Source organism: Melospiza georgiana, chromosome 11 (genome assembly GCF_028018845.1).
Source record: "Melospiza georgiana isolate bMelGeo1 chromosome 11, bMelGeo1.pri, whole genome shotgun sequence".
NCBI classification, from domain to species: domain Eukaryota; kingdom Metazoa; phylum Chordata; class Aves; order Passeriformes; family Passerellidae; genus Melospiza; species Melospiza georgiana.
The window spans coordinates 9,317,893-9,327,829 of record NC_080440.1 but is presented as its reverse complement, the minus strand read 5'-3'; the positions used below and the strand labels follow the sequence as shown (position 1 = coordinate 9,327,829).

The 9,937-nt window shown below is 69.3% G+C and overlaps 2 protein-coding genes across 2 annotated transcripts; one reads left to right on the top strand and one right to left on the bottom strand.

Moving 5' to 3' along the window:
* The first annotated feature begins 445 nt into the window (after positions 1 to 445).
* CRELD1 (cysteine rich with EGF like domains 1) lies at positions 446 to 3,623 on the top strand. The gene is made up of 10 exons (XM_058031790.1): positions 446 to 631; positions 1,095 to 1,177; positions 1,256 to 1,366; positions 1,451 to 1,542; positions 1,640 to 1,816; positions 1,903 to 1,998; positions 2,088 to 2,171; positions 2,292 to 2,387; positions 2,470 to 2,613; positions 2,718 to 3,623. Exons 1-10 carry the CDS (start codon positions 446 to 448, stop codon positions 2,936 to 2,938), a joined length of 1,290 nt encoding a protein of 429 aa, XP_057887773.1. The 3' UTR covers positions 2,939 to 3,623.
* Positions 3,624 to 3,759: 136 nt separating this feature from the next.
* PRRT3 (proline rich transmembrane protein 3) lies at positions 3,760 to 9,937 on the bottom strand. Its single transcript, XM_058032232.1, has 5 exons — positions 9,929 to 9,937; positions 8,171 to 8,604; positions 6,260 to 7,371; positions 6,029 to 6,169; positions 3,760 to 5,590 (listed from the first exon to the last, which is right to left on the bottom strand). The coding sequence occupies exons 1-5, from the start codon at positions 9,935 to 9,937 to the stop codon at positions 3,849 to 3,851; spliced, it is 3,438 nt and encodes a 1,145-aa protein (XP_057888215.1). The 3' UTR covers positions 3,760 to 3,848.

The window sequence follows — 9,937 nt, the reverse complement described above, 5'->3', positions numbered from 1 at the left end:
GATTGGTAACTGGGACAGTTTGGGGGAAAGTGTGAGAACAAACTGGAACAGTTTAGGTTGAGATGAGGGGGAGCTGGGCAAATTTGGGCACAGTAGGAGGGAACTGGATCAGCTTGAATGGAGGGGGTAAAGGTGAACCCGCCTGGTTTGGCTGGGGGTGGGAGGGGTATTTAGAGGGCCCCTCCCAGGCCAGGCGAGGCCCGGGATGATGCGCTCCGGGCAGCCGGCCCCGCTCCGTGCGGGGTCACCGACTGCAGCCCGTCCGCACACCCCGGTCCCGGGCCTTTGCCCGCGGCCCCTTTAAGGCGGGGGTGGGCGGGCCCAGGGCGCGGCGCTGATTGGCTGGGAGCGGGGGGCGGGCGGCGGCGGCGCGCGGCCATTGGCGGGGGCGGCGGCGCTGAGTCAGCGGGCGCGGCCCACGTGGTGCGGGCGGGGCGGGCGCACGATGGGGCCGCTGCTGCCGCTGCTGCCGCGCTCGCCCCGGCGCGGGGGGCCCGGGCTGGGGGGTGCCCTCCTGGGGGCCGCCCTCCTCGGGGGGGTCCTGCTGGCCGTTCGCGCCGACCCCGACCCACACCGAGACGGCGCCGAGCCGTGCCGAGCCTGCCGCGGCCTCGCCGACAGCTTCATCAGGGTGCGCGCCGGGGGGGCACAGGAGTGATGGAGGCCGCGGCGAGGGGGCACACGGGGGGCAACGGCACCGAGGGGTGTGGGCTGACACAGCCGCTGCTTCGGGGGCGAGCTGGGGGCCAGGAGACAGTGACGGGAGGGGCCCACGGGTGGCAGACGTGGGAGACACGGCCTGGAGGTGACAGTGAGCGGGGTCAAGGGGGGTCCTGGGTGGGGTGATGTTGGGGGGCCCAGAGGAATCACAGACCGGGGGGATAAGGGTGGTGACAGGGCCCGATGGAGGGGTGGTTTGTGGGGGACAGTGGTGGAGGCACTCCTACAGTGTTCCCAGGGGCACAAGGACTGGGCTCTGGGGAGGGGAGAGGGTGGCAGGTCCCTGCAGGTGATGTGTCCTGTGGAGCCCTACGGATGGAGAGGTTATTGGGGGGGGTTTCCGTGCCTGCACTGCCGCTCCCTCATGCACCCAGGGCCTGGAGCGGACAGAGCATGAGGGCTTTGGTGGGGGTAACACGGCCTGGGAGGAGGAGAAGCTGTCCAAGTACCAGCACAGGTAAGTGACCCCAGTGAGGGGCTGGGGCAGCCCAGCTGCTGCAGACGTCATACCCCACACTGGCTTGTGTCCCTGCAGCGAGACCCGTCTGCTGGAGGTGCTGGAGGGTGTCTGTGCCCCCTCAGACTTCGCCTGTCACCAGCTGCTGGAGCGAAGTGAGGAGCACGTGGAGCAGTGGTGGTTCCATGAGTGAGTCTGGGGACAGGGACAGGGGGGTGGCAAGGGGCACAGGTGGATGACAGGGGGCTGAGTGCTGTATCTTCCCCTCCCCAGGCGGCAGCAGCACCCTGACTTTTTCCAGTGGCTGTGTGTGGACAGGCTGATGCTTTGCTGCCCGCCCGGTACCTATGGCCCAGACTGCCGGTGTGAGTAACTGTGGGGTGCGCGGGTGCTGGTGGGGCAGAGGGGCTCCCCTGGCTGCTGCCCTCTGTGCCAGCTGCCAGCCGATCTCTCCCCGTGCAGCCTGTGCGGGCGGGCCCCGGCAGCCCTGCAGCGGCAACGGGCGCTGCGACGGTGACGGCACGCGCCGCGGCACCGGCCTCTGCGTCTGCAGCCCCGGCTACGGCGGCCCCTTCTGCGCCGAGTGCGGGGACGGCTACTATGAGGCCTCACGGAACAAGAGCCACCTCGTGTGTGCTGGTAGGTGGGGGCTCTGCGGGTGCTGAACAGCCTGGGTGCAGGCAGCTCCCCCCTGCCCGTGTCCACGTGTCTGTCCCTGCCCACAGAGTGCTACCAGGCGTGCGGGCGCTGCACGGGTCCCGAGGACTCCAGCTGCCTTCGCTGCAAGAGGGGCTGGGTGCTGCATGAGCACCGCTGCATCGGTGAGTGAAGGCCAGGGGTGAGCTCAGGGCCGTGGGGGCTGTGTCCCCAGAGCTGAGGCTCAGCGGGGCTGTCCCCATCTCTCCTGCAGATATAGATGAGTGTGGCACAGAGATGGCGCACTGCCGAGCCAACCAGTACTGCGTCAACACAGAGGGCTCCTACGAATGCCGAGGTCAGGGGGAAGGGGGGGTTGGGGGGTTTTCATGCACGTGGCTCTTCCCTGCTTGAGGCCAACCCTGGCTGGGCTGGGAAGGAGCTCTGGCAGCAACCCTGGCTCCATTCTCTGAGGCAGACTGCTCCACGGCTTGCATCGGCTGCATGGGTGCCGGGCCAGCTCGCTGCAAGAAATGCAACAAGGGCTACTGGCGGGACGGAGCCAAGTGTCTGGGTGAGTGCCTCCCATGGACTGGGGGGCCATACTGCCCCCTCTTCACTGCCCAATCCCTGCCTGACCCCTGGCTCCCCCCCAGACGTGGATGAGTGTGCCAGTGCCGAGGAGCCAGTGTGCACAGGGGTGCAGGAGGTGTGTGAGAACACAGAGGGCAGCTACCGGTGCGTCTGTGCCCAAGGCCACGTCCGCCGAGACGGGCAGTGCGTGGAGGACAAGCCCCCTGGTATGGCCTAATGCAGTGCAGGGGGACATTGGGCAGGGGGTGTGGGACATGGGCGGGGACTCTTGCTGGTCAGCTGTGCCCTCCCATGAGTGTTGTTCATGCAGATGCCCCAGAGAAGGGCTTCTTTGATGACGTGACTGATGACGAGGTGGTGGTGCTGCAGCAGATGTTCTTTGGTGTGATGATCTGTGCCCTCGCCACGCTGGCTGCCAAGGGTGACATGGTCTTCACCGCCATCTTCATTGGCGCCGTGGCTGCCATGGCTGGCTACTGGCTCTCTGACCGCAGTGACCGTGTCCTCGATGGCTTCATGAAGGGCAGATAGCTCTGGAGCTGCTGGGCACAAGCAGAGGGGCAGACTCAGCTTGGGGTGCAGGGCCTCCCCCAAGCAGGGCTGGCTGCCAAGGCTGCATCCTGTAGATGATGCTGTGCCCTGCATGCGTCCCCCAGCCCCCCCTTAGCATAGGGTCTTGTTTTCCCTGTCCCTGCAGAATGAGCCAGGAGTACCTGATCCTGGGGGCTCCCACACAGCCCCCTCTGGATGGAGGGGTGATGCCAGGCAGTGCAGCATCGTGTGGGGGGCACAGCATGCTGCCCCCAGCTCCTCGTGCTCTGGAGGAGAGGCCGGGCATTGTGACAGGTGAGGGGGTGGAAGGGCAGGTGAGGGAGGGAACCTGCTGTCTGCCCCCAGGCTGGGGCTCCTGGCCCTGTAGGACTCCCCTCCCATGAGGCCATTCCCTGTGGGAGAGTGGGGGGCTGGGTCCCCCCGTGCCCTGAGCTGTGCGGCTGGGAGAGCTGCCCCCCATCCCTGGGCAGAGCCCATCTCCCCTCCCAGGCTGGGGGCCAGGGGCCCCTCGCCACTGGCAGGTGCTGTGCTGGTGAGGGGGCCCTGCTGGATGCATGAGTGTGGCTGTTGCATTTGTCCGTGGTTTGTCCGTTGGGGTGTGCCCATCTGTCCGTGTGTCCATATCTCAGGAAATAAAGCTCTGCACACCCAGCTTGGCTGCTCAGGGTAGGAATTGGTGGGGATTGGGGGTGCTGCTGCCCACCACCGCTTTCACATGCCAACAGGACCGTCTCCTCCCAGCATAAACTCTTTATTTCTCTCGTTTGGCACAAATGGAACCGCCCCTGCCCGGCCCTACAGGGGCGCAGGATCAGACCCCCGCACCCTCACAGTGTCCTCACCCTCACATCGTCCTTCTGCGCCCCCAGTCTCTCTGCCTGTCCCGGGCTCAGAGCTCAATGGTGTCGCTGGAGAGGCTGCGGGAGTCCAGCGCCTTGCCGAGGGCTGGGAAGGCGCGGGGTCCCTCCCGCTCGCAGCCGGGGGCTCCGGCGGGCACCAGGAGCGGGGCCCGGCTGGGCGCCTCGTCCAGGGGCAGGCTGTCGGGCGAGGACAGCCCGTGGCGCCAGGGGTTCCAGCTGATCTTCAGCGAGCTGCTCTCCAGCGAGCTGGCCGAGGCGGTGACGGTGACAGTGATGGTGCCGTGGGGCTGGCGGGGGCCGGGCAGCTCCGTGAGCGAGCTGCAGCGCACCATGCGCCCCAGGCTGGGGGTCTTGTCGGGGGCAGGGGAGCCGTGCAGCGAGGAGCCGGAGCCGCGGCGGGCCCGGCCGAAGAGGCCGTCGTGCAGGAGGTGGCGGCGGCAGAGCGCCTGGTCGATGCTGCGGCGCAGGTCGATGGGGGACGGCGGGCGGAAGATGAGCTCCCCCAGGGAGGGCGACGAGCCCTGCTCGAAGGCGGCGCAGGAGCGGGCGGCCAGCATGTTGGGGCACTTGGGGCTGAGCCCCGGCATCCCGGTGCCAGCTGCCCAGACCTCGTTGCTGTCCTTCAGAGCCCGCAGCGGCAGCTGCTCCGCCGGGTTGCGGATGAGGTTCTTGGAGATGTCGTTGGCGGGTGTCCGCTCCGCGCCGCTGCCGCCGCTGCCGCCGCCGGCCCAGTCGTAGCAGTTGTTGGGGTACTCGGGTGCCTCAGCTTTGCGGCCGGCGCAGAAGTACCGCAGTGCCTTGGCCCAGCAGGAGTGGCCGGCGGGGCTCCGGCGGCGGCACCGGCAGCGCACGGGCTCGGCGGCGGCCGCCAGCAGCGCCAGGGCCGTGCCCAGCTCGCCGATCCGCAGCCAGAGCTGTGCCGCCCAGCTGGGCCGGGAGAAGCGCCCCTGGGGCCCCAGCACTGCTCGCAGCCACACAGCGCTGAAGAGCTGCAGCCCGCAGACCGGCAGCCCCGCCACCGCCGCCGCCAGCAGCGCCCGCGCCCCCGGCTGCGACCCCGGCCCCTCGCAGGGCGCCCGCAGCGCCCGCCAGCACCCCCAGAGCCCCCCCAGCAGCAGCAGAGCCCCCGCCCCGCAGCCCAGCGCCTGCAGCCCCAGCGCGGCCGGGAGCCCCAGCCGAGGCGGCAGCAGGTCGGCGGCGCCCATCACCGCACCCTGCAGGGCGGCAGCAGCCCCCAGCGCCGGCAGCCCCCGCAGCCGGGACGGCAGCAGCTGAAGCTGGGCCAGGCGCTGCAGCCGCTGGAGCAGGAGGGCGAAGGCGGCGAGCAGCAGGGGGAAAGGGGCCGTGTTGAGCAGCAGCAGCGCCGGGGTGGGCAGGCGGCCCCGTGCCCCGTAGGGATCCAGCAGCAGGAAGGTGGCCCGCAGCAGGCAGGCGGCCAGCAGCAGCCCGTGGGCCCCCACAACGTGGAGAAGGTGTGAGGGCCGCAGGATGGCTGTCCCCGCCAGCCCGGCCAGGCAGCCCAGCGCCAGCAGCAGGAACACGGCAGCCAGTCCGTAGACGTGGGCCTCCCAGGAGAAGCCCAGCTGGCGCTGCAGCTCGGCCCAGCGCAGCCCGCTCGCGTTGGCCCCCAGCGCCGGCGGGGCACGGACCGTGGGCTGTGGCTGCGGCGATGACGGATCTCGGGGCACCGGCGGAGGCGTCATCCCTGCCCGTCGCCACGTGGCCGAGGGGGCCGCGGTGCTGGAGGCTGCGGGCTGCGTCCCCGGCGTGTCTGTAGGTAGGAAGGAGGAGAACAGTCGGGGAAGTGGGGGGCTTGGTGCCACTCGGGCCGCACCTGCACCCCGCACTGGGCTGCATCAAATGTGGCACCGCGACACTGCAGCGGAGGATGCCCTGTGCTGGCTGGGGCTTTGCCCACCGGTGCCTCCCGGGGTTTTCTCTTAGGACGCGCAGTGCAAGGGGTGGCACAACCCCGGTCACGTCCCCCACCCCCTTGGGGAAGCCCCCACCCACCGAGCATTTAGCGCTAATCCCTGCGGGCAGGAGTAGATTAGGGCCGCTGTCAGGTGGCAATCCTGATTGAAGGTGTCACTGTGTCCTGGCTGGGCAGCCCAAGATAGCTGCCTTCCCCCCGCCAGCCCCGACGCCCCGAGGATGGGCTCCCACAGCGGCTGCAGAACGGATGGGCTTGGACGCAGCCCTGTATCACCTGGGTGCCTTGTCCCGAGCGTCCCCGTGGTGGGATGTGCCGTTGGCTGTGGGGTCGTTTGGGTGGCATTTGGGACACTCACAGGGCCCACGGCGCCCCGGACCTGCTGCGGGGAGCCGACGTCCTCCTGGGGCAGCAGCCCTGCGAGAGAGAGCAGAGCCGGGCGCTGACACCTGCAGGGCTCGGTCCCCGCCATACCGAGGGGTCCCCCCGCACTGCGCTGGCTCCTACCTCTGCTCGGGATACCGGCGGTGGCCGTGCTGGAGGCGGGGGGTGGCGCAGGGCCGGTGCTGGGGACAGACCCTGGGACAGGCTGAGGTCCCCGCTGCCCCGTAGTCCCAGGGTCCGTCCGGGGACCTACATCGCCAGGGCTGGTGGTGGCGCGGCTGAGCGGGGCCCTCCGGGTGCTGCGCTGGAGGGACGGGAGCGCCCGAGTCCAGGGCTCAGCCAGCCCCCAGGACGGGGCTGTGTGGCGCAGCCGTGGGGCAGAGCTGGGCAGAGCCGGGGAGGGGCTGGGGGGCCCTCCCGTGCCCCCCCAGCTGCCCACCAGCTGCACAGAGCCAGGGCTGGCATGGGGACCCCAGGCTGGCCCCGTTCCTCCGGGATCAGAGACAGGGGCTGTGCCCGGCGGGACCGACTGGCTGCTGGCTGAAGTGAGTTTGGCATCCTGAGAGAGGCCCGGGACCGCTGTGCGTCCCTCTGCTGCTGTGTGTCCCCCTGCCTGGGCATCTGCTGTCCTCATCTCTGCCACCTGCGTGGGGTCCAGGGCAGTGGTGGGTGCGGCTGGCTGAGGGCTGGGAGTGCTGGCTGTCCTGGAGACGCTGTGCCTGGACAGGGAGAGGCCCTGCCCTGCCCAGGGTGGCCCTGAAGAGTCTGCCCCTCTGTCCGTGGGCACCTCAGGGCCCGGCGTACCCAGTGCAGAGCCGTGGGGCAGGGGCCTGTCCTGGACTTCAGCTTCGTGCCCTCGCCAGGCAAGAAGCGGCTCCTCTGTCACAGCCGGGACTGTGCTGCCGTCCCTCCAGACCTTGCTATCAGCACCTGTCACAGTGGTTTCCATCTCCAGGGGTGCCCTGGTGCCATCACCTGCCTGCAGAGGTGGGGACCAGTGCACGGGGTGCTTGACCCCCCAGCGCTCACTCCTTGGGGCCCCGGCACCGCTGGGCTCCCCCGATGCCTCCCAGGCAGGGGATGGGCCAGGCCACTGCTGTCCCCTGTGCAAGGGGTCCCCACCGAAGGACAGCCCTGCCGGCGGCACCCCCTGGGCTTTGGCGGGGACCCCGGTGGCCAGGAGCATCCCCCAGGTGACGAGCTGTGCTGCAGCCATGGTGAGTACCGAGTCGACCCTGTGGGAATGGGGATGTGGTGAGCCAGGATCGGCGGCAAGTGCCCGTGTAACTCGTGCGGTGGCCGTGATGCTGCTGTGCCCTTGGCCACCCACTGCCCAGGGAGAGAGACAGTGTCTTGGCTGTCCCTTCCCGGGTAGCCCTGGGCTCTGTTCCCCGCTGTCCCCGCCCCAAGTGACCCCATTCCCAGTCTTCCCTTTCCCAGTGTCCCCTGGTGTTCCCTATCCCGGTGTCTCCGGTGTGGGTGGTCCTTGGTGCTTAGTGGCCCCGACCCCGGTGTCCCTTTCCTAGTGCCCCATCCTTAATGTCCCCTCCCCGGTGCTCAGTCCTGGCGTCCCTCTCGGTGTCCCCTCCCCGGTTCTCCATCCCCAGTGTCCTCGCCCGCCGTCCCCGCCGCCGGCGGCCCCGCTCCGCCGCGCACCGTTCACCTTGGCGCGTCCCGGCCGCATCCCGGCGGGGATGCTCGGCCCGGAGCCCCGCGCTGCCGCCGCTCACGGCTCAGACCCGCCGGGCCGGGAACGGGGCCGGGACCGCCAGGGTGCTGCGGCGGCGGCCCCGCGGCGCGGTGCGGATTACCGGCGGGGCTGCGCAGCGGAGTCGGGCCGCGGCCGGTGCGGGACCACAGCGGGGCCGGTGCGGCCGCCGCATCCCGCCGACCCCACCCGCAGCGCGCCGGGCCGGCTCCACCGCTCGGTGCCCGGTGCGCGGGCCGCGGTGCCGCCAGCCCCCTCCCGCCGCCCGCCGCAGCACTGGCGGCCCCAGAACTGGTGCCCCGGGAGCCGCAGCCCCCCGCGCTGACCTGCCGGTGCCGGTGCCGGTGCGGGCGGGCCGGGCTCTGCGGCGGAGCGGGCGGCGGCGGCAGCGGCAGCCGGTCACGCGCCGCCCCGAGCCGCGGGCACCCGCACGGGAGCCCGCCCGCACCGGGAGGGGGGGCGCGGGGCACGGCCGGGGCCGCCGCCGGGACGGGATCCGCAGGGCCGGCCACGGGGGAGAGCGGGTCCGCGGGGCTCGGCTCAGTCCGGGGCAGGTTCGGGTGCGCTCCCGGGGACGGGTTCTCCGTGGCGCAGCTCCTCCGGGACGTGGATTCCGGGGGGCACCGGGGCAGGTTCCGTGGGTCAGGACGCGGCGGGGCGGCGGACGGGAGATGCTGCCCCTGGGACGGGCAGGGCTGCCCGGCCGAGGCTGGTCCCGCGGCCGCCGGGGGTAGGCGCAGGGAGAGGGCAGTCGGATCCACTAGCAGGGTCCTGAGGAAGGTCCGAGGGGGCCCTGCCCCACACCTGTCCCACACTTGTCTCTCAAAAGCTCAGCACGGATATGCAGCACCCTGGCAGCCACTGGGATGTGGGGCCCTGCCAAGGTTCAGGTAATTGGTTAATCTGCTTAATTGTCCGGCTGGAAAACTGCCCACCCTGCCCAGGCTTGAGCTGGCAATGGTACGGCCACAGCGTCAAAAAGTCCCATCAGCTCAGGACTCCATCCTGCAGGGTGACATCTGCACTCCAGCTCCCAGCCTGCACCCCTGCTCCTCCCTGCCTGCACCTCAGCAGTGCCTGAGCCACCAAAGCCTTGGCAAAGTCCTGCTCTTCTCTGGCCAGGCCAGCAGGTACCTGTGGCACCTCAGGTCCCCATGACAGCACCTGTGTGCTGGCAGTAGCACACAGTGTCCCACTCCTGCTCCCTGCCACCTCTCCATTCCCAGGACACTGTTCACCACTAGCACATGCAGATTTTCTGGTCCCTGATCCCCTCCTCTGTGGGGTCAGGAGGCTGTGGCAGCCAGCTGAGCGCAGGGTCTGGGAATTTGGGCAATTTGGGCACACTGGGCCCCAGAAGGCAGGCAGGGCAGGCAGCTGGTCTGGGGATTGGTGCTGGGGAGGCCACACAGGGGGAGAGTGCAGGTGATCCTGCCCTGCACCATGCACTGCCAGCACTGGGCACCACTGCAGCTGGATGGTCTCACCTGAGGAAGGTGCAGCTGCAGTGCTGGGTGTGCAGTGGCGCTGTGGGAAGGGAGCTGGCTGTGCCCTGTGTGCCACAGCCATTGGAGCACCTTCAGCACCAGGCAGGGGCACAGCAGCCGCCTCCACATCCTCGGTGCTGTCAGAGGTTTCCTCCTCTGCCAAGTGACTCACTGGCAGATGAAAAGCTGAGCCCCTGCTCTGTGCTGCTGCAGCAGCCACGTGCCTGCTGCCTGCACAGCTGGGTGGAGGATGCACCATCCAGTTCTCTCAGCCCCTGTGCCCAGGGCCACCTTGGTGTCACAGGCTTTTCATCACTGTTCTCCCCCAAGAAAGGTTCCAAACTCCAGTTTCAGAGTTTCAGAGAAAATGGCCCCAGTTAAATGCCCTCAGACAGACTGGAACCCAGCTTTGCTTTTTTTTTTCTGATCATTGTTTGTGTTTTATGGTTCTGCCCTGTGCCCTCCACAGTTCTGCTTGGCCATGCTGCAGGAGGAACCACCCTGGCACCTTCCCTGGTTGAAGGATGGGACAAGACCCTCACAAACACTGGTACTGGCAGCTCCATGGACACAAAGGGCAGGAGAAACCACGCATACCTGGGGCAT

Bases quoted from the DNA above. Each gene is read 5' to 3' on its own strand.
- CRELD1 (XM_058031790.1), top strand. From the start codon at position 446: ATGGGGCCGCTGCTGCCGCTGCTGCCGCGCTCGCCCCGGCGCGGGGGG. The intron at 1,178-1,255 runs GTAAGTGACCCC...GTGTCCCTGCAG, and splicing joins CTGTCCAAGTACCAGCACAG to CGAGACCCGTCTGCTGGAGG. The intron at 2,172-2,291 runs GTCAGGGGGAAG...TCTCTGAGGCAG, and splicing joins GGGCTCCTACGAATGCCGAG to ACTGCTCCACGGCTTGCATC.
- PRRT3 (XM_058032232.1), bottom strand. The intron at 6,170-6,259 runs GTAGGAGCCAGC...TCTCTCTCGCAG, and splicing joins CGCCGGTATCCCGAGCAGAG to GGCTGCTGCCCCAGGAGGAC. The intron at 5,591-6,028 runs GTGATACAGGGC...TCCTACCTACAG, and splicing joins GCTCGGGACAAGGCACCCAG to ACACGCCGGGGACGCAGCCC.